The 23,986-nt window shown below is 40.4% G+C and overlaps 1 protein-coding gene across 1 annotated transcript in view; it reads left to right on the top strand.

The window, feature by feature from the left end:
* Positions 1 to 23,986, top strand: part of PGM5 (phosphoglucomutase 5) — an 81,666-nt gene that overhangs the window by 34,634 nt on the left and 23,046 nt on the right. The window contains exon 7 of the mRNA XM_063320435.1: positions 15,704 to 15,819. Within this exon, the coding sequence (XP_063176505.1) occupies positions 15,704 to 15,819 (116 nt within the window). The remainder of the gene's footprint in view (positions 1 to 15,703; positions 15,820 to 23,986) is intronic.

Below are 23,986 nucleotides of genomic sequence, written 5' to 3' on the forward strand. Positions count from 1 at the left end.
GTTTTGTGTCTTTGTCAGTGAACATAGGAATAGTGCCTTTTGAACCATCTGACCTCACTGTAATAGGCCTAGAAAGGCTAATGATTATGGGCCATGTGTACTCCTGAGTTAATGGAGAGCCTTTTCCCTGTGCTTAGTTCATAGGATTATTACCTTTCCTGTAAAAGACCACAGGTCTTGCCAGTCATTGGTGATGACGTTACTGAGGCTCACCTCAGTATCAACAGAAGGATGCAAGGATAATACTTCTCCCTTTTCTATATTTATTACGTCTTCTCTTTTCTGGTATAATAAAATCTCCCTCACATTTCCTATAGAGTAAGAGAACTTATAAAACATTCCCCCCCTGCCTTCATAGATCACTTTTATTGCTGGAAAACGCACAGGTTTTGTATGCAGCAGTGACCGTGCAGGACTTGAGGCTAGAACAGAAAATGTCCCTGTTTGAGGATGGAGAAGTGTGGAAGCTTTGAGAGTTTATTATTCCTTTTTCAAGCAAGCTTTGTTTTTTTTCCCCATAGTATGCACGCATTACAGACCCTTCTGACATTTCATTGTTGCACTAATATTAAGCTTTTGCCAAATCCTTAATGGGACAAAGTCCAGACAGAAATTGGGACAGAAATTGACTTGTGTCATTTTGTGCTTAAGTGTTTTATATTGGTGGGTGAATTTGCTTTTCCGGGAACAGTCTTGCTTTAAGCAACCTGAGTCTTTTTGTTTGTTTCTGTTCTTTCCATGCATTAAGAAGATTGTCCTCCTACCTGCCGTGCTCAAGAAGGCAGTAACAAGACAGGCTGTTAATACAGCATACTGCAGTGTGTTAGTGACAGCTGTTTTTCTGGATGTATATACCAAAAAACTTGCCTTTGCTCGTAGAGATTAATGAGTCAGAGGCCATGCTGTTGGGAATGGGACAGACACAGACTATCTATCTAATACAGTCAGCTGCAGTCATAAAAAAAGTGGACAGTATCTTTCCTAGAATAAGTCATAATCTTCTGCTGAGCCATGGCAGAATTCGGAGGCTATAACAAGCTTGTAATCTTGAAAGGAGTTATATCTATTATGTAAAAGTTCACTGAAAGTGCTAGAAATCATCATACCTGATTGCTATCCATTCCCTTCGTCCTTTAATTTACTGTCAAGGAGGAGTTAACTTACTCTATAGACACATGAATGCTGAAATAGTAAGGAAGACTGATTCTTGTGTCTTAGCCAGGAAGGGCATGAATATCCTTGGGGATTATTGCAGTACATCTGGAGAGCATGGCCACATGCTTGCCAGATGGTTGAACTTTTCTTCATTAGTACTACAAACTCTGCAATCAAACCACAGATTCTGTGTGGATCTACAGTACATATGTGTGCAATTTGTCACTGGAACAGGCTCCCCAGGGAAGTGGTCACGGCACCAAGCCTGACAGAATTCAAGGGGCGTCTGGACGACGCTCTGAGTCATATGGTTTAGGTTTAGGTAGTCCTGCGAGGAGCAGGGAGTTGGACTCAGTGATCCCTATGGGTTCCTTCCAACTTGCAATATTCTATGATTCTATGATTCTAATTTCACCTCACAGGGACTCTGAGCACTGTGCCGGCTGGTTTTATTATGTGAAAGACAAAATTCTGCTGGGGTATGTTGCTGCCAAAGCACATCTCTCCCTCATTGTATACTCATAGAAACGCTTGTGTTTGCTAGTTGTCTTTAGCAAAGCAGCTTTTGTCTCTTGCCTTTAGCCTTACTTTTAGCACAGGCATATCTAGATACTGTATATGTAAACAGCTGTTTCTAGTCATTCTATTAGAGCTTGTGTGAAGGGGACAATGAAGTTTTCACAAGGCAGGGAGTCACAGGCACTCTGTCCTGAATGTTATACTTCCTTTGGGAGTTGACTCTTGAAACATTTGCAAAAGAGGGTGCGAAGTTATGCATTTTGGATTTGAATCTTGAACTGATGACTAAAGCAACATGAGAACAGCATTTGGTGTGGAACATTATGATGAGTACACCTGTTAGCATCCCACACACTGAAGAAAACAAACCCATAATAAGAAAGAGTTACACAGACTGCATCTCATGCAAAGCTTTCCAATACATTTGTAACCAAGAGAAACACTTGAAAACAACATTAGTTACTCTAATACTTCTTGTTAGAAGTTTTCAAACTCATAAGTTTGGGTTCCTGGAAATGCCATCGAAGGCAGTGATGGCATTTTCATGAACTTGCATATTATACGTGGGGGATGTGTGTTTATTAAAGAGAAGAAGAGTAATTTCCTACATATATAGCTTGTGACTGTAATGCATAAATAGTTTTTTATCCTAGTTGATTTGGCTGGGTGACCAGTGAGAATTTTTCACGTTTTCATCACTTACATCAGTTATATCACTCATTTGAGTTTCTGAGAAGTATGGGCTTTGTTGTTGATGAAACTCACTAGGGTTTTGCTGTCCGAGTAGCATTTATTATCACTAAAACAACATCATGTCAAAATGTTACAGTGTGGACCAAGCCACAGCCTGTAGATTTCCTTTAAGGATTGCTCTGTTTTATTTATTTTGTTTGGTAGTGTGGATCTCAGGTGTGGTATGTGTAGGACTACAGCATCATGGGAACCTGTGGTCTGTCTCTGTGTGATCTAGAAGGTGTTTATTTCCATGTCTAACTACCAAAGTTCAGCAGTATCTTCCTGGTACTCCACTATGTCCTTCTATTGAAATGTCATAAACATTACTAATCATTATAGGTAGTCTAGGTTAAGAGACATCCATAATCACTGTAATTCATATTGTTTAAGGAATTTTCAGTGCCCTGACTGTCGTTTGCTCCTTGCTTCCATTTTCTTCAAGTTTTTCACATTTCCTTTTAACTTTTAGTGTGTACTTTCCATCTAGGAAGAATGAGAGAGCAGCCCCACACTTTATCTATTTTCGACCACCAAGCACCACAATGCTGTGGCAAAATTTGCTTCCCCCCTGCCCAAGACTGACAGAACCCTATCTATGGATAGACTTCCAGGTGGTATGATAAAGGTGACACTCCCTGTCTCTTTTCCACAGTAACTCTTATTGTTACTCTGACAGGTAGGCTCACAGCATGCTAGGAGTCTCCTGTAAGACGCTAGAGAGCCTCCTTACCTAATGTCAATGTGCAGTCATTACAGGTGGTTTGGCTGGCCTGCAGAGTCTTTCTGTGATTCTGGAGAGGAATAATATAGATAGAGCAAATGTCTCCATACACTTACTGCTGCATTGTGTTAGGAAATTAGCTTAGTCATAGATCTATTTGTAAACTGGAGAATTAAGTTCTTTAGCAGCTGCTCCTGACTGGCTGATCACTCACTGCTGGGGTAGTCTGCTGGATTGTTTTACCTCTGCAATCATCCAGTGTCATGTTTTTCTCAGTATCTTTCTTCCTGTATGAAGATTGATTTCTTAGGGAAGATTGGGCGTGATGTGATCATAAGGATAACTCCTTCGTGGGCCAGACAGCATTGGTTGTCAGCCCTTGTGCACTGGTCCACACCAGCTCTTGGTTCTTGAGTCTTCCAGAATCAAGAGTTAATTCTACACCCCTCCTAGTTTCCTGAATCTTGCTTAAATAGTTCTTCAGGAACACAAGAAATTGTGTTGTAAAATCATATGAGTCCGTATTCTCAGGAGGCCTACTGTGAGCTGATAGATTGACAAGATTACTTCATTGTGTTCAAGTGAATCAGCTCCCCATAAAGTACACTTAAAGCTCTCTTAGCTTCTTTTTGTCAAAGCTCTGTACAAACATGGTTTGTTTTTCTCTTTCTCCCATCATTTAGAGATGCTGAAGAGGCCTGATTCATGCTTCCCTTGCCAATCCTAGGATCTTACTGACATTGTTACCAGTCTGTGAGCTGCATGCTCCTCAACCAGTTTAAATCTTACTTTGGTCCTTTGCAAAAATTGTCTTTGTGGTGGGTATTGCTCAGCAGTAAGTTCTTGTAACTCACTGGAATGAAGTGTTTGTAGAATGTCCTGGTGAGTTTACCGTAATAATTAACTGCAGCTTTCTTTTATTCCATCCGACCTTCCTTTTCTGTCCTTACAGCGACCATCAAATGCAGGATGAATCAAGCTCCACGTGTCATATGTTTTCAGAGCACTTTGTTATTTGTACCAGACAAGTCAATTCTTTGTTTCACTGGGAAGAGTTGTGGATAGCCTGGCAATGTTGTTTTGGAAATTCTTCACAGGGATGATCCAGCACATTAAAAGTTTCTTACTAATGAATGGGTGAGAGTCTTGGCAACACTTCAGCATACCTAAGAGTATTCCCATACCTGAGATAAAATGGGCAAGGAGTCTGCTGAGTTCCTCCTGTGCCTGCTCTCATGCCCCAATTTAAGGAGAGCTGTTTTACACACTTCTTATTTAACCAGCTATCTTGAGGATCTTTTAAACGTCACACTGTGACTTGGGAGACTGCAGGAAAGTCACCATGAGTGAGCTCGATCCATATGGGCAGAGATTCAGAGAAGACAAATAACTTCTTAACATTCAGTAACTGTTTATTCTAACTGGTTTTCTTCCCCCATGTGGATCTGACAGACTGGCCTTGCTCCCGTGAGCTCTGGAGGTGTCTCAGCTACAATTTGTGACAAATTGAAAATGAAAACATCTCAGTTAGCTTTAGTTATACGAAAGAATCATTGGGCTTCTTTACAGGGTGTGTCCGCAGCATCCTGTTTTTCTATATAGATGTACACAATGAGGAGAAATCAGAAGCAAGAGGATGAACACATCCATTTTTGCACATTGAAATTACTTCTCCCCTCCCTCTAAAAAAATAAACCGTCCAACTTATCTTTATTTACACAGACCTATCCACCTTGGCATCAATTTTTTTTCTCTTCATAAGGAGCAGTATTTCTGTCTGCAAGGTACTGGATTTGTTAGCATATTTCTTGGAAACAGGTCTTACTTTATCGTAGTCTTGCTTTATAATGGGCTTTTAATACACAATAAAGCAAGTTAGTTGACTTTTGTCTCTTGGCACCAGTTCAGCAAAATACTTGAGCACAGTTAACTTCTGAACTCATGAGAACCAGAGATTTGGATGGAAAAGCCTTTTGTAACAGTTTATTTAAAAAATGAATGTAGAATATAGAAAAAGAAACTCTGCACAAAAGTACTAGTTTTTCTATGACTTCAATGTTTTATGTTTTCCCCCATTTTATTATGTATTACCCTCATTACTTTTTGGCACTGAGCCCTTGCATAAAACACTTGTTGTCCTGTAAAGGAGAAATGAAGTTGTGCTGTGACTGAGTCACCATACCCTAGCACGAACCTCCTAGGTTGCTTCTCTTCATAAATCTCAGCATGGGTGGCCTGCTGGAGCAGGGCTGAAAAGACGTAAGAAGGCATGGAAATGGAAGGGGCTGGAGGAACACAACTCAGAAGACTGGGTTGTGTGTCCACAGGCAATACTGTAGTTTGAAATTGTATAAAGCATGTGACCATTCTGGACACTGTTCCAGCTAAGGAAAATCCAGTGCAGTAACCCAGCAAAGCCTGAATCATGCCTACCTCACACAGTGCAGTACGTTTCAGGGAAGCCTGGATAAGCTGAAATGTCTACACGGCACAATACAGAGCAGTGCAGAGATACTATCTCAAGTCCCACTGCCTGCGTGTTTGTGCTAGCAAAGCACGAAACTTGTCTTCTGAAGCAGACCAACCAACAGGCGCACAGTGCCACACTGATGGGACCAGACTGCTACCTGCTTAACAGATAGCTTCTTTGCCATGAGGTTAGGGACCCCTGGACCATGCTCAGTTGCACAATACGGCATATGTTTTACTGCCATTTGCACCTTCACAGCTGCCTAAAGTTTATGAGTGTCCAGCAGGACTTAAATCACTGTACTCCTCTCCTCCCACAAAAATTTGGACTATGAATTTTGTGGAGCTGCACCTGAGAAATACTGCTGACTTGTTCCTGGTCTCCTTTCTTGTTTCTTCTCACCCCGTCACGTCTCTGTTTTCCTTCACACACAGCAGAAAAGGACACTAGTGTAAATACTGTACTTAGAATAAACTCTTGCTCTTAGCAAACTCAGTCCAGCTACAGGCATTCAGGTTGAGAGTCTGGGTTAGTTTTAAACACAGTGGATTCATTCTGACTCCTATCATTCAATGGGAGAGAACAAAAAGAGAAGTGTTGGCCATGTGAGGAGTTCAAATGGGTAAAATTATTAATAGTTTGGAAACAGAATTTTACACTCAACTAATTCCTTGTAAAAAGTAAGTGAGAATAATTTCTAGCAATTAGATGTGAATTCATGTAGGACCTGGTTCCACTGCCTGTAATAAGAGCGCAAATACTGCTTCTGGAATTAAGCGTTTGTCTTATTATTAAATTAATTTTTCTTTTAAAAAAAGGGAGAAAGAATTTTTTTTATTTCTCTTGGCCTACTAATGTACTTATTACAGGAGAATTCCAATGTTAAAAGCAATTTCAAGAAAGTGCTCCTTAGTAGCTCAACTCACAGCAAACACCACTGAGTCAGTGCTTCATTACTGTGGTAAAGTCAAGTGTTCTAGCGGTTGTGTCCATTTCTGATTCTTTTCTGAACATCTGCTCTACGCTAAAATCTGTCAAAGTGCTGAGATCTTTTTTAAAAGCTGGCAGGGAGGATTTAATTTTTTTTTTTTTCTGGAGACTGCAAAGAGTTGTGTGTTTTGTAGTCTGACCTCCAGTGCTTTCATGCTGACAGCACTGTTCATACCATGATAGTCTGGCTGAGCAGAAGTAGATGTTGTAGGCTCGTTCCTATCTGAAGGAGAGGTTTCTGATACAGTTTTTCATGGCGGGATTTCTTTAGTGCTTTATTTCCCTGAAAAGAAGGAAAGTTCTTAGTTTCCGTATGTGCAAACTTCACTTAAATTGAGTTAAGCACTTAGGTCTTCAGAGAACGTTTTTCTCCCATGGAATCTGGTTGCTAGGACTCTGTGTTATCTTCCAGACTTCAGAGAGAAATTTATAAGCCAAAGCTGTATTCAAGACCTTAAAACCTAAACCTGTGAATGAAGTCTCCTCCTGTGTAACTTCTTAAATGTGATTGAACTTCTCAGAAAAAGATTCTTCAATGCCTCATAGTGCCCACAAATTGGGGATGGAAACAATCTCAACAATGCAATAATACATACCTAACTTGCATGCTATTGATAGTTCTAACATTGGCAGTAATTTCATATCTTGATCACTACGAAAATAACCTACTTGCACCACCTGCAAATATGGGGTGAAAAATTCCAGCTTTGCGTGCCATCTGCTCCGTATATTTGTTAAAGGTGCGTTCATTGTCCCTGTTCACCAGTGAATTCTGCATCAGTGGCAGTTCACTCCACAGCAAATTAGGAACACTGGGGTAAAGTACAGTGTCCATAAAAAGTAGCCTTACACCTCCTGCCAATAGTAGACAGGATTATCACATTAGGTTTGGAGGCAAGGGCAGACTCAGCAAGGAGCTGTGCTGGCTATTTTTACTTTGACCACTTACTCCCTGAAGAGCAGGGAAGAGGCAGAAGCATTCTGCAGCCCTTTCTCAGAGATTTGAAGCAGAGCTGTGCTGCAGCTGTTGGCCTACTTAAAAATGCGTTTCAGTTCTGCACTGTTCCCCTGGGTCTGTAGCTGCCTATAAAGTTAGGCACATGAATTTGCTTTTACCCGCTGGGATTGAATCAGAAAGTTGCCTGTTGGGATTGGGACACAAATTAGTTTACCATTATCTTTTAAAAGTGTCTCAAGTACTTGAAAAAGTGCTGTCTTTTTGGTATGTTGCCCAAGGCTCTTGTAACATATGACTGAGATACTACAGAGTCTGTGTGCAGGAAAACAGAATGGTGTGGAGCATTGAGCTGTGTGTTCACGCCGAAGCCTGTGGGTGGCAACAAGGAGTGAAAATGCCTTCAGGGCATCACTGGGTGTGTGTTGTGGAGCCTGAGTTCCCCGATCTTGTGTGTTTTAACTGTCCTTGTGATGGTGCAAGCCTTTTCAAGTCTGCCCCTGCAGGAGACAGGAAAGCTCCAATGAACTTGAAGGGTCCAAAGGGAGAATCTAAGTTTTTAATTTATTTGTTTTAGGAATTTAAAGCCAAGGGTCTGACCTTCCACACATTATTAGTTCACGCCCTTGGAGTATAGTAGAGATTGTGCTGTGTTCTGTGTAGCTCAAATAAGTTTCTAGTATGTATGGTTGCTGTGTGTTACATGGCATGAGCAAGGTAGGTTGTGTTTGTAGGACACTGCCTTTCGTGCTGGGATAATTTTAAGTTTTTGCTGTTGAAAGGTTTCAAACATGGGGAAATGCCAGTGTGAGACTGAGAGGCAGGAGAGGATACTGGAACAGTTAGTTGGCACTGCAGTTACGTTGCATGAGTGCCAGGAGGCTCCATTGACAGAAAGGGAATTCAAACTGTCCTGAATAGAATTAACAAGGAGATGACCTCTGCAGTTATTAGCAAGCCATAACCGTCCTCAGAATAATTGTCAGCCCCAAAAATACACCTGAAGTTACCAGTTTTCAAGATAGAAACTACCCCTGAACACCAGACCTTGGCTCAGTGTACCTTTAGTCCACCAGCAGAAGCATTTTAGAGTTAAAACTTTGCAGGGGTGGAGAGGAAGCAAAACCAAGAAAGCTAAATGGTTTTAGATCCTTTGTAGCTAAAGTGTCTTCAGATGTTTTTGGTTTATTGATTTCTGTTACTATGATCTTTCTCTGTGAGATGTAGCATACTAGAAAGCAAAAAGAAAAGGAACTTGTTGTCTACTAACCATTTTTCTTTCTGCCTTGTGCTCCTGACAGCCTCTCTGCCAGACATGGCAGTTTACATCTTATCTTAGCGAAATGTCGTGGTTATCTGTGTTGTGTGCAAGGGCTTAGCATTCCACTGCTTTTTGCTTAATAAATTAAAGACTGGGAAGGAGTAACACTGTAATACTTGACCATATAAGGGGGGTGACTGTTGTTTTAGTTCTGCTCCTTGCACAATATGCAGTTGAAGCCTTTTAAGGGAAGGTGGTGCAGACAGAGTGAAAACATCCAGAAGCAGAACATCCATTTCACATTATAGTCGGTGCCAGTGCTGGTGCTGTCATTGCTACTGCTGTGAATTTCTCACAGGCGGTTGGAGCTGCATAGTTAAAAAGAAGGAGAGACTTACAGATGAGACTGAAGAAAAAAGTTAAAACCATTTAGTTCGTGGCTCCTGCATCTTATGCAGTAATAAGAATGAAGGGGGAACCGACCAAAGGTGAGCAGAATTAGACTTCTGAAGTTGAGAAACAAGTAGCAAAGAGCTCTTCAGAGCACCAAGAAGAAGAGACCATAGAAAGAACAAGTGGAAACATCGTGCAGTGAGAATGGGACAGGGACTGGGTGACTAAAAAGGCAGTGAATATTGTGTCTAAATTTTCAATAAAGTTTAAAAAAAATTCTTTCCAAAAGAAATTTGAGTGTTGGAGAGGGAATGAGATAATTAATGCCTGTGATTGTAGGGAAAAGAAACTGTAGCAGCATGGTAGAAGTTCAGTCCTGGATGTCATCTTAACACTCCAAAGAAGTGAACCCATGCAATTACAGGTCTGGTTGCAAGTACACTTCAGTAAGTCCATCAAGGCAAAGACTGTATGATATGGTTAGAGAATGGCAAAAGCAGGATTTCTAATAAAGGGATGGCAAAATGGCTGTAGGCAAACATAAGTCAGTTATTTTGTTCACAGAAGTGTCCAGAGTGTTACAAAAATTTTGAAACATCTCAGTCAGTAAAATATCAAATAAAACACATTTTTATGCCAAGGTTAGATTGTGTGAAGACTTACTTTGAGCTAGGGAAATTATTTTCTTGATAAATCAGGTACAGATCCTTACCTGAGATATTTTTAATTCTTTGTGTGCGGGAAGACTACAGAAGTGGGAAGAAAAACCATTTTTCTTAGTTTCAGTCAAACCATAGTCTTGTCTTTAAAATAAAATATGCTTCAGGTCTTAAATCAATGACTCTTTTATCAGCTAGACATTAGATAGCACAGTCAACTTCAGTGGCTAGGTAGAGATTTAGAAGACCCAGTGTCAAACCTTTTTCTTCTATAGCCAGTAACTCTGAAAGAAACATGTACAGATGTTTGATCTCTTGTGAAATGCTGCTACCACAGACTACCCTAGAGTAGCCCACGTGTCCCACAAATGCCTTCAATTCCTGTTTGTTAGGGCCCAAGAGTGCTTACCCTTCTGCAGAATCAGGCTTGTTGCACTCTAAATTACAGCACCTTGTCTACTTCAGCCCTGGCTCCACAGAGAGGAGTAGGACGGAAAAAAAAAAATGCGTCCATGAAACACCAGCCTGTGTTTTGAAATGCCCAAGTGTCTGTGAGCATCTTTTACACCTGCAGCTGATACCTACAGATGGTAGAAGACAACAGAGACAAAGACATGCAATTGCAGCTTCTTTAGTGATTCTTTCATTAATATCTCTTTCTTTCTCCAAGTTAAGACTCCAGGATGAATGCAATGCTGCAGTTTACCCTAGCCAGCATTTCACCCACAATGCAAAACTCTAGACAGTCATTTACAACAATTCTTCAGGCCTGTCAAAGAAAGCCCTTCCCCCAGTGTTGTGACCTTTATCTTTGTGGTGAACAGGCATCACAACTTTGGCAGGATAATTTTGTTTGATTGACTGGTCTATTCTCAGAAGTTATAGAAGTTGCACTGGGCACAAGAAAGTCAGCTTGACGCAGGCCATTTGTTGTATCTGAATGATGTGTATTCATCAGGACTTTTTGCGGCATTGTAGAGAATAGGTTGGAGCTGACTTCTCTCTCATTTTGGTTAAAGGAAGTCAGGGTAATTCTGCTGACGTCAGTGGTGTTTTGCTAGTGCAAAACCACAGTGACTGGGAAATACCGTCAAGGACCACTTTGCTTTATTGATTAGCCCATCTGTCAGAAATAGTCTGTTGTCTCTACTGGGTGGAAAACTGAAAGAAGGATAACACAAGGATACTGCTTTAACCCTTTTAAATAAAAGAATATTTTTTTTTATCCAATGGAAAGTTATCTATTTGCATGGTTTAAGCAGGATAATATTTTTACTGTAGTTTCAAGGAAAATCATTTGGACTATCAAGAGTCCTGTACCTTCTGTTCTCCTAGTTAGGTGACATGCATATGGCTATGAAGTATAAGGAAGAAGACCTGGGATATTCAGATGTGCAGCTGTACAATACGTAGCCCAGTTTCCTGGCACAGAACAGGTATTTTTTCCACATTAGTCTGTTAAGGCTTTCAGGAGGAATTTTAGAATTAGCTGTTAATTTTTTTTTCTGACAGGAAAATTTCAAAAATCCTGATCTTCATTATGAAGATTATTATTAATTCATTATTACCTTTATTATGAACTGGACAGCTCATGCTTTGCTGAGACTTATTGTAGAGCTCACAAATTGGCTTAACAGTGCTGTGTTGGATTCTAAACTTTCCAATAATTCAAACTGCAAAATAGTAACCCAAACTGGTTCTCATGGTTGCATTTTATGTGTTCTCCTTATGTTTTAATAAAAAGTGGGTGGTCAGTATAGATAGTGTGAGACTAGCTCTTCAAAATAAAAATGAGAATGAAGTTGTACAGTAGAAGGGTGAATTTAACTATATAATCTCCCAGTACTTTATATTCTTATTTTAACTCACTTTATTATCTCCCCATTTAAAAACAGCTGCTCCTGCTTTTTTTAAATTCACAAAATATAGTTTTAAATAATGTGTGTAATTGCAAAAAGTACAGTCCACTCTGATTTTTTTTCCTCCTTAATTAGTATTTTAGCATACTGGGAACATAAATACCCTTAGCTCTGATATGGGCAAAATAACTAAGGCGACTGCCCTTCAGTTTAGGTCCAAGTGTAAACACCCTGTTTCCTGGTCTAGCAAGAGCTAAATAGCGCTACACACAGACAGAAGAAACTTTATTGTATAATCTCATTGATGTAGTGAGCACTTAATGCTGAAAGAAGGCAAGCAAGAATACTGTTTGAAGTCAGTCCCATTAGATGTCTGAGGTGACAAGAACCAGAATGTCCATGGTTTGTTGTATTCCTTCTACATAGTTCATACTCATAGAACATATAAACACAGGTATATCAACTGTGTGGTTAGACATAAATAGAATGCCTTTACTTCAAATAGACCAGGAAGATGAACCTATTCATGTGGCGTATTTTTTTCCAGTTTTTATTTTGAATTGCTCTGGAAGTATATTTCATCCATCAAGTTGGGCCTTTTGACAGCTAACACCTTCACCCAGAGAACTCAGAGACTGAGGTATTGCCCTTACAAGAGCACTGCTGCATCAGTATCTTGATAATGATGCATTATACATATGTATAAGGACATATAAAATTTACTCTGATGAGTGAGACCTCTGCAAGATATAAACTCTTTGCAGCACCAGTTCCAAAACTCACTTTCTGAGAGAAGTAGTATCCTGTTTGACCAAGAGATCTCATATAGGCAACAAAACCACTTGACTTTCCATTTCTAACTTCCCAAATTTAAAGACTCAGTGTAAACGTACAGAAATAAGAGAAACTTATAAAGCTGTGTATATATAGACTTGTTTGAACTGTCCTGTGAAGGTACATTGCTAAAACTTCATAGATTATAATTAATGGATATGTGATTTGTAATAGGTAAACCAAAAACCTTTACTATGACTCACCAGCAATTGTTCTTGCAGAATTACAAGTTCTAGAAACCCTCATCCTAAGCTTTTATTTGCCTAGCAGAATAAAATATTTCCTTAGTGTCTTTCAAGCTTGTCATGAATTCATATGCTGCATTAGGTAGTGCTGGAAAACTTCAGTGATGCATAGAAACTAATTTGCAAATTGTGGTCCACAAGGGATGCTACTCTCATGTCTCGGCTGGGACTTCGTTTTTTAAAAATGTGGCTACTTGGTGTAGGAGTGAGTGAAAGCTCTCATTTTGTCATTTTGCCTACAAGACAGCAGATGGGTGAATGTAAAGTGAAAAAAAAGTTGTTTTTTTTTTTTAAAAACTTTCTCCGCACTGAGGTCATACCCGTCATATTTCTTGTTTAGAAAGATGTAGATGTGGGAGCATAAAAAATCCCTCCCCCTTCCTGCATTTAATCTCTGTTTTCCCTGGCTTTGAAGACCTAGTAATTTCCCAATTACAGAATATTAGTTTCCTTCCTCTAAGGGTATTTTCCTGTAGTTTGCATTGTTATTTGTCTGATCTGATGCAGCACATTATTTCTCTGAGTCTGCAGCATTTAGAATTATTTGCTACTTCCTGTGGGAACCCCTCTCATGTTTCCTGGGGTGATCATTCACCTTAAGCGTCTGTAGGTTGCGTAAGGGCACATTCTTCATTTGTTGAGACTTCCAGTGTTGATTCTTTATTTCAGTAAAATTGCAATTACAAGAGTATGCTTAATTTTCAGTGTGTTTCTACTTATTTACTCTGTTGAAGTGTTAAGAGTCAAGAACAAAAAAATATTGCAAGGAACAATCTTGTCATATTTCACTATAAACTTCGTGCGTGTATATGTTTATATGTATATTATGTTTGTTTGTTTGAAAGGCTTAGTTTAAAGTCTTAAACAACAGAATCAACATCTGTATTTTCAGTGCTAGCCTAGTGCATAGAAATCTTTGAAAACCAGTACGGCCCCTGGAAGCCTATGGTGCTGGTCAAGATAGGTCCAACCAAGGCTGTTTGTCTGCAGGCTAGAGGAATACAGAAAAGTGAAAGGGAAAGGATTTCCTTCTCCAAAAACAGTACCAGGATATGGGAACATTTCTGCAAGCAGAGATATTCCTGCTGTATTGTTAGGCTACCTCAAGAGAATTGGTTTTGCTCTTCCAGCCTGTTAGCCATTGTTTTCTGGTTGATTGTTTTCTACTTTTTGGCAGTACGGTCCTGGTCCCAGCCTGCAGTTACTGTCACGCAGGGATTAAATCCTTTTATGTTCTTGATTTTTTGCAGAGCCAGCCAGAAACCTGTTCAGCTCAGCACTGTATAATCTCCCTTATGCAGCAGCATTTCTAAGGGCCAATAATTTAGCTAGTGCTGTATAAACACAAGGAGGTATACGCTTGCCTTTACCTCTAAACTGGAGACATAAAAATGGAGTTTAGTATTAAACATTTTGATCATATTTTTTTCTCCACGTCCCACTTTAGCTCTTTTCAAAGAAGTATCAGCAATTCTTACTCTATCTCATTTAAAAAACAGTCTTTTTAGGTGTAGAATATTAGTACAAAAATGAACAACTAGGCTCAATAGAGGGAGACTTAGATAACAATGGATAATAAAAGTGGATTTGGAGACTTAATACCAGTGGTAATTAACAATGTAAAGATTTCAGTACCTGTAATTTAGGTACCTGTATGTACCAGGTTTTGAAAGGGTCAGTATTTGCATATTTGGACAGTTCATCTCATCTACTTTACATGCCTACTTTCAGACAGAGTGATGGACTGTCTGAAAACAGGTGTCTCTGTTGATCAGAGAGGTGACTGCTTTCACCTTGACATAAATTCTACGTGGATTGTATGAAGCGCCTTGATTGATCTGCTTTGCCTGGGCTTGACTGTAGTTAAAATTACATAAATCATCTCACATCGAGTATCCTTCAGTGGGGGTGGAATTAAGGAAATGTTTGTTAGGTGTGATTGCTGCAGCAATCCTAGGGAGATCGTAAGGTCCTTTCTAATTAGTCAGTCAGATTGCTTGACTGTATCTCAAGTTTTATTTTTCATATTAAAAAGCAGTTGGCTCTGAAAATCCTAGGCACACAATGGAAATGAGCAAATATAATTAGAAACAAGAAGAATGGTAATATTAATTCTACATAAATCCCAGCTTGGTAGTGAGTTCCTTAGAGGATTTGGTGGTTTGTTTTTTATTTTTCCTTTCTTAGTTCAAGAAAGGATTTTTTCATTATAGTTTATAACAGGAATAATTACCGGTTAACAACCTGGGGAGGAGAAAGCGCATCCAGCTTATATGGTGGTTTATGTTGGCTCTTGAAAATACTGTCAGTTCAGCCAGCTAGTGGGAGTGTTTCATTTAGGTGTGTCAGAGGACACAGGGAAAGTAAGTTCAGACTCAGGTTGAGACTGGGAAAGCTGTTTTTAGAGGAGATGCTGCATCATGGAAACATTCCTGTATTGTCTTGGCTTTGAACACATGAACAGAAGTAAAAGTGTCTTTCAAGCATATCAGTGTTGGCCACTTGTGTTTTGTAAAGGAAGGTACTTCAACATGATGCTTTAACTTGCATTAAAATATTAGCATAACAAAGCTGTGTATCTCTAGGTATAACTGTTTCTTGCTCAGCAAAGGTACTGGTAAAGCCTATTGAGCTGAGGTCCTACGTTTTCCAAAATACTACACTTACTCTATGAACATACCTGGGTTCTGGTTGAAGTCAGGTTCTGAAACAAGGATTGGTTTTGAATGCTGCTGTTGATCTGTTCTCTTTTTTTCTGGTTTGTTTTTTTTTTTTTTTTCCTTTTTTTACTTATAGCCCAGCTGTCAGGAGACGTAGCAAGACCTAGAATGTTCCTCAACTGATCTCAGGCCATATGTAAAAAAAGCACTGTCTTAATTGTATGATGTTTTATTGTGTCTTTTCCAGAGTGGCGAAAGTAATGAAGGTTCCTGTGTATGAGACACCAACAGGTTGGAGATATTTTTCCAATCTCATGGACTCTGGACGTTGCTCGCTTTGTGGAGAGGAAAGCTTTGGCACTGGTAAGTAACACTTAATCAAAAATTTCCACAGACTTTTAATGACAACTTTTAATTTTCCTGGATGACTCAAGTCAAATCCAAAAGAATCAGCGAATTATCTCTATCTTGAGCTGGAACAGAGAACTGACAGTTGTTCACATCTTGAGGGTCTTCTTGCAACTCTGGAGTCTAGTTACTTGAGGTATGAAAATTGTGAAAGATGGACATTCAGAAACCAGAGGCAATCTCATCATTGCCCAGACAGCTTTTGGAGGTGCCCAGCACTCTCTTCTGATTTGAACATGTTGCAGGAAGGTGTCACTGGTTCCACTGTAATAGTCTTTCCACAGGCTGCAGCAGCATTTGGGGGGATTTTGCCTGTTTGGAGAAACCATGTCGTTTTTTTCCTAATGTGTGCGGTTCAGTGTGCAAAGTATGAGGATTGGTTTGTCTAATGGTGTGTCTAATCAAACCTGTTGCACGCATCTCTTTTGAGAACATCACAATTGCTCAAAAGTCATATAAAATCGTCATTAGACGAAATTCAGTTACATGTCAGCATCTGTGTTTTCCCTAAGTATTTCTCCCTTATCTGTCCCAAGAACCAGTCAAACAATAGAATGCAGAATGAAAGACAAATTTGAGCCCTCATGAATTCAGTACTGACAGGAAACATTACAGTGAACAATTAAAATATGTAGTCTGTAAATCTGCACAAACATGTTTTTTGTTTAGGAGAAAAACTGAATAAATTTCACAGTGTTTCTTTTTTTTTTTTTCCTGAATTCTGCCTGAGAAATTATTTCTTCTTTCTATTTATTAGTAGGGTTATGTTACAAGTGTTTTTGAATACACACGTATCAGAATGACTTAACCATTTGCCTGGCTAATAATTTTATCTGTATTTTGATGCGAGTTCCGCGGAGTTCTTTATTTTGGCATATAATTAATTGGCCACAGCTTTCCATGGAAAATAATTTATCATGCAGTGAAACCTGGTTACAAATTTCTTTTTGCTTTGAGTTAAGTCTAGTATTAAGTTTGTTGGTTGAGGTCAATTAGAGCAGAATGCTGTTTTTTTAGAAATGAGGATACCTTTAAGCCACAGACGTGCCACTTTATGTGTTAGCCTGTCATTAACCTTTCTGTAAGTATCTGAATGGACTATGATGGAAGAACCAAAAACGTGTTAGATTTCTTTGGGTGTCTATCTGTAAAAAGAGAATTTAAATTAATAATGAATGTTCATTTTCTTTCTATTGTGAGTGGGAACCAATGTCCCATGATTAGCAACCTGAATGTCTTGGCTTAATTGCTGTGACTGGCACAGATTTGTGTTGCCTTGGATATATCTTTTGAATAAATATTTTCAAAGGCTGTTTTGCAAGCTTATTGAGTGAGTTCTAACTTGGAGATAGGGGCAGGAAAGTCTTGTACCTATCAGAATGTACTGCCATTTGTTGTGGTGTGTTGTTAGACTGCGTCTCCATTTGCCCATGAGAAATCTGGACCGGACAGTTTTCAACTCTCACTGCTTTTTGATGCTTTTTCACCAGGCCAGTTCTGTACCCTTCTCATCTAAATATTGAAGTTCCTCCTGCTCATCCAAAACCAGATATTTCCATGAAACTTGGGTGGGTCTTTAGACATCAATATGACCCCATTAGCACCCAGATTATTTGGAAAAAAACTCCTGCCTTCATCATCAGGCTGAAGAAGGGGAAGTGCGGGGTTTGACTGGAAGGAGTTTGTAGGAGTTTGATGGTGAGTTCCCATAGGCTTAGGTACATCTGGGTACCTTAGCCCATGGAGCACAGCATCTGCTACTGCATGCACTTTTATCTGCAGAGGTATGTAGAGAAAGAAGGGTTGGCCTCTATGTGCCATATGCCATGACAAAGCACTGCATCAGGGCCTGTTTCTGCTTGGGAAGTAACGTTCCTAGACCATCATCATCTGGTGATGTTGAGTACGACTCCTGCAAATACTTTCTTTCCCAGGGAGAAGGGAAGAATCTTTGGTTGCTTAGTAGAAGCCTTGTCTCCTGTCAGGAGACTTGTCATTAAAATTTTATGTTGCAGTTATAAAAAAATGCCAAACATCAGATTTCTCTGGCACATTGAAAAGGCACGTTCAGGTCTTGCTAAGCAGGCTGTCCCAAGCATTGCTGGACTTTGGCCCTGCAGAGCAGTTATATAGGAATCAAGAGAAGTGATTTCAGGGCTTGATCTACTGAAACGCTGAGGGCATTGGCCTAACTTTATTATCCTGAGTATCAGATGGTTGTTGAAGTTGGAAAAGAGGGACAGGTGTCTCTTAGAGGTCAAGGAAGGGCCTCTGGAGTTTGTCTGTTCTTCGAGGTAGGCAAGATAATTCCTCTGACTTCTTTCTGGTTTTGCACTTGACTTTTATCCTTCATTTACATCCTTCTGTAGGGCCCTAGAGCAATTGCATTTTGTACTATAGCCTCTCTCCCGATTTTGCAGCTCCCGTCTCCTGACTTCAGACCAGTCTCCGTGTTCCTAGCATTCTTTGTGTTCCTGTCTGAATCTGGTTCTCTTATCCTACCATTAATTCTGCAGATTCCTGATAAATTCTGTCTCTTGTGAATTCTGAGGGTGTTTGAACAACATATTGCTGGCCAGCGTGGAGAGCTGCTCTACAGCTGTATTTAACCTGTGCATCCTTGTATGTTCTGGTCAGATGAGCGTTGTACTACCTGCAGCACTTCAGTGCAGAAAGCCTCCTGACCTCCCATTTAAGCCAATGCCATCTAAAGACTAGTCTGAACCCTCAAGATTCAGTCACATGGGCATCTAGACAACTTGAGCACTGGGTTTAAATTCCTCAGTGCATGTGTAGTTGCTGTGTAAATTAATTGTGACAGTGCCTGCAGGACAATTATGCAACGACTGTGATACCTAAATTTTGCTTTTCTCCCTACTGTTTCTCAGTTCTCTCCCTTTTCTCAGTTTCCTTATCATCTTTCAGTTCAATGCAGCTGTCTGAAAATATCTCATATGCCAGGAGGTTTATTTGTAAAACGCAGGCTGGTCTGTAGGTGACCAATACTTTAGCGATGCAAGCTGTTTTTAGCAATAAATATTTACCTTATTGCGAATCTTTTAGTAATTTTCTAAGCTACGTGACCCTCACAAATTTCTGCCAGTATTGGGCATTTGAATCAATTTTACAGCTTTCCCCTCCATCATATCTATTTAGGGCACTTAAACTTGGCACTTCTTTAGCTTTCAGCGTGGAATATTTAAAGAAATCTACCGTATAGCTGATAAGAGTGGGAAACTTGCTGTTCTGTGCAAGAGAAAGGGGTTTTCTGTAAAAAAAAGGTACATTCTATCATCATCTACATTCTATCATCAATAGAATCAGATATCTATCTACATTCTGTCATCAAACTAACCGAACAGCACTGGAGACCCATTGCTTGCGCACCCAGGTAATCCAGCCCAGCTCTAATTTCCAAATAATGCAGAGCCTTGGTTTTATAACATAAGGGATTTTGCTCTGGCAAGTAAATAAAAGCAAATTTTCTGCTATAAAAGGACAAAAGATTTTGAAAACATCCCATAGGGCTGTGTTTCCCAGACTTGTTTTCTGGCAGCTGATCTTGGAGCTCAACCAATGCTTTAAAAACTTCTTCCATTTTTGTAGCAGTGTGGGGAGCTTGTCAGATGAGGTTAGTAGCTTTCTAGTTCTATGACTAATGCCCAGGACACAGTTCAGAGAAGGGCGTCAGCAGCAGCAACTAGTTTCTAAATTTCATCAGCAAACTATTAATCAGGATTAGGAGAGCTGTGTGGCTGATTTATCTTTCTGCAGTTTAAGCCACTTCAGTAATTGCTACACCTTTCATAAATTTGCATGGTTCATCTCCACATTTCCAGATGCCATTAACACCAACCACCTTCTCCTGCAAGATTATGTGGAAAAAGAACTAGCGGAGACTTTAAAGATGTGCTGCTGAGATTAATGAAAGCCTTAGAAGAGCTGTTTGGTGGTATCTGTTACAGTAACACAAATCTAAAATAATCTCATTAACTTGAATAAAGGAACAGATCAGACTGACCCTAAATCTCCATTTGCCTAAAATATTGTCAAGTTTCAGACTGCTGGGTGATAAATTTATAAGACTCAATGTGTATGCAAACAGAATGATTTACTGTGATTTTGTATAGTCGCTGAAGTCAGATTTTTGTTTTAAAATCACATTTACAGGATTCAATACGGTCGATAGAGTTAAGTAATTTAGGGAAAAGCAATTACATTTTCTTCATGCATATGACCCTCAGGGCTCACTGTCTTGGAACTGGAAATCTTCTCAGATACAGAATAAATTAGATATGTAAAAGGCAGCATGCATGCCCAACAGATTTACAGTATCATAAGAAAAATCATAATATGAACATTTTTACATGATTTTACTTTGTTTCTCAGGCTACTGGCACTCAAGACTTTACTTCAATTTAAGCCTGTATAAGCTGAGTACTTCTTTATGAATGGGAACATGCTCTGAGAGTTTATCCCAGATTGTTTACTCTGAGACAGGCCACAACAATTGACTGTTGCAGTAGTAAAAAATAACTTTTGCTACTGTTATATGGAGAAATATTTGACAAATTAACTTAAAAATAAGCTGTCGAAGTAGTTGCCGTTGTTATAATTTCCCTTACCGATGGCAAATTAAATATGATGGGATAATCAGAAAAATAGTTGTTGACTCCACTGTTCTGTTGCCTCTTTCTGCTTCAGCTCCTTAAAGAGGTGCTGGAATTCATTAATGCCTTGGATATTTCCTTGGGATTAAATTCCTTGGAATTAGAAGTATTACTGAGAAGTACCCTAAGATTGCTGAGAGCTCCCAGCAAGCCAGTAGGACTGTTAGTATTGCAATTGCAACAATACATTAGTTGTGAGGCACCTTTTGCTGGATCCCTTTGCATAGGGCAGTTCTGCCTCTGCAGATTCATAGCAGCAGATACTGCGTCTGTAAAGAAAACAAGAATGCTGTTAGCTGAACAGAGGCAGCAGAACGAGCTCCCTCCCTAGAGTTTCTACCAAGTGAGCTGGGCAGTAGCAGTAAGTGAGAGAGACCAAAGCCACCAGCAAAGGTACAGTAGGTGAAAAACAGAGTTGACTAACAGAGTTTTGGTAATGGGTTTTAATTTGCAATAAAGAAAACAACATATATGCATATAGTAACCCAGTTGGTGGATATGCTGGTGAAATAAAAGAGCTGGAACAAATGTGTTCTGAGAAATCCCAGTTGTCAGTTTTCCTCCTATTAAGAATAGCAAGCTGAGACACTTAGTGGGCACACAGGATTATTGTACTCACATCAGGCTAGCATTTTTAATCAGTGATTTTCAATTCTGGAACATCTGGGTTTTTTCCAGCTTTTCCATCCAGGGATTTTCCTCTGGGTTATTTCTTCCAATGCTTTCTCTTTCCAGAGAAGCAACAATCTGTATTGTCATCCTGAAGGACACAGAAGGACACAACACATGCCAAAGCTGCTAAATGGATCAGAAGAATGATACGTGTATACACTCATCCCTCTTCATAGAGATTTATGAGCTAAGTCATGCCAGAACAGGGCTCAGAGCACAACAGAGACCTTTCCAAAAATTCTTCTGTCCATGTTTCACTGGACCATTTTAGTTCAATGAAACACACTCGAAGTGTTTGTTAAATCAAAACACATCTCTTCTTTGGTGTTCAGTTCAGACCATTGCACAGTTGTCATGATGTATAGGCCATTTTGCTGAATGAATGCTGTGCCTTTCACCGTACGAGTTGATGGATTGCAGTCTGCAGAGTGTTACACAACAGGAGAATAAACGATTGTTTGCATTGGAACAGATTGCTGAGGTGTTTAGCTCCATACCATGCCTCCACCTCTTGCTGGTGTCTGTTGAGACACTTAAGCAGTTTAAGTTGCGGGTAATATCAGCAGCAGGGGTGGCTTTTCAGGTGAAATTGAATTTTTCAGTGCTATGGCTGAAAGGAGGGGCAGACAGGTTAAGAAGGGAAGGAACAGCCATGGTGGGGTGAGCTTGCTGTTTACCAGGGTTCTGCCCACCCCCTGGGGCTCCACCACCCTGCCCATGGGCCCAGGACCCCATGTCACCCCCCGGGGGATGCCGCAGCAGGGCTGGTCTCCAGCTCCCCACAGCCATGCCCACAGGCCCACATCCTGGCCCCGTCCCCAAGGAGGTGCCCGAGGCCGGGGTCTGGGGCCGCCCTGGTGCTCCCCCATCCGCCTGCTCGGGGCTGGGGCTGGGACAGGCCCTGGCTGCCAGGCCCGGCCCTGACGGACACCAGGGATCCCCCACTGTTCCTGGTCCCCAGGGATCCCCCAGCTCCTTGGGTGACCTGTCAACTCTTGCTGCTGCTGCCAGGGGAACGAACGATGGACACTAGTGGGAAGTGACAGTTCTGTTCTAGGTCTCTCATTCGGTGGCGGTGGCAGAAACCTGCACTGGCACTGTTATCTGGGAACAGACTCTTGGCTACAATGGCAGTGATTGTGACCATGCCTTTTGTGAGCAAAGCTAACTTTATTATTCATAGGTCTTATTGCTGGTGTTTCTGTGGAAAACATCCTTCAGCTGATCTAGCCTGTTATCACGACAGGGGAGCAGAAGAGGTGAGGACCTGGTTGTCCTAAGGGCTGACTTCCTGTGGTTTGTTTTCCGTTCTTATCTGAAGCTCTGTCCGGGATCTCATAAATAACCCTGGCCTTTCTTTTTCTGCTTAGTCTGTGCTCCATGCTTTGGCAGCAGTGGGGACTCTGGAGAGGGGAGCAGAGTGAGCTGCTGCTCCTTCTACAGCAGCTCCTGGAGGACCAGCCCATAGCTCTGAGCACTGTAGTGGGAGACTGCCCTTGTTGCAGAGAGTTTGCAGGTCACAGATCAAGGCAGATAAAAAGTGTCAGAAAGTAGGTATTCTTACTATTATGACAGCTCCTTTGCAAATGCAAAGGAACATTACTTTCTCTCAGCTCTTAAATCTGTCTACAGTATTTTATGTCCTTGTTTTCCTCATTAGCTAACTTAAGACACAAACCTAATCTTCATGTAAGTCTTCTTCCTCTCCGCAAGTCTTCAGTCATCGTTCCTATACAACTTAGATATTGTGCTGAAATAGTAATTTGCATTTAGTTAACTTTGTGGTATCTAACTTGCTTAATGTTAGATTCAGGTTGTTGGAGGTCTCCACCCACAGGGTTGAACATAACACAAGAAGTGTAAGTGTCAGGTGGAGCTGTGGCAGGACCAGGACCATGGGCTCTTAGAGGATACGTATGAGGAGCAACTGCTACTGTGACCATTACCCTCTCCCAAGAAGAGGGACTACAAGTCCAAGGCAGCAGGAGTGACTGGAAGATGGATGTCAAGACTGAACTCTAGGAATCACTGTGGCTCTCTGCACATCTTGCCGTTTTCCTTATATGTCTTTAATTTTCTGTTGACAGTTTTTCACAGGATTAACAGCTTCAGTGCATCAATTTATGTTGTGGGAACCATATCTTCTGCCAGTAGCAAACCACAGCCATTTGACAGATGGCTGTGTAGACCTTGCAGGCTGTTATGTAAAACCACAGCACTGCGAAGCAGTCTCATTGACACAGGATTTTTGTTTGATGAAGGAGAGTATTTCAAAAAACAGATTTTCAACGTAAGACTTTGTAGTTAGATTCCTCTCTGGAAGATTTTGCTAAGTACCTTCTAAGCACACAGTTCTACTGGTTGCTTCCCTGATCCGTACGTAATTCATGGAGGAAAGAAAACTTGTGAATTACTGCACTTGTTTTGTACTCGGAGTTTCAGTAATGTGCGACTAGACAGAAAATGATAAGGTTGCAGCTAACAAACTTCAACCAAATCTAGTACTATTAAGCCAGAGCAATGGTGATATATTTGATTTATCTTGAATTTTTTTGAGTTTGTTACCTTACGTAGTCATCATCAGCATCTACTGAGTGTTAGGTGTCTTGGAACTTAATTTGTGTTAATTCTTGTGCATGCTTCCTTGTGATTTATTGGTAATCTGGGTTAGATACATATTGCCACAAAAGCTTCTTCTAAATTATCCAAAAGGAGAGGGCACTTGCTGACCAAGAACCTTCCCGTGAAACAGTCTTCTGTTAGACAATACTGATTTTATT

This window comes from Chroicocephalus ridibundus, chromosome Z (genome assembly GCF_963924245.1).
Source record: "Chroicocephalus ridibundus chromosome Z, bChrRid1.1, whole genome shotgun sequence".
NCBI lineage: Eukaryota > Metazoa > Chordata > Aves > Charadriiformes > Laridae > Chroicocephalus > Chroicocephalus ridibundus.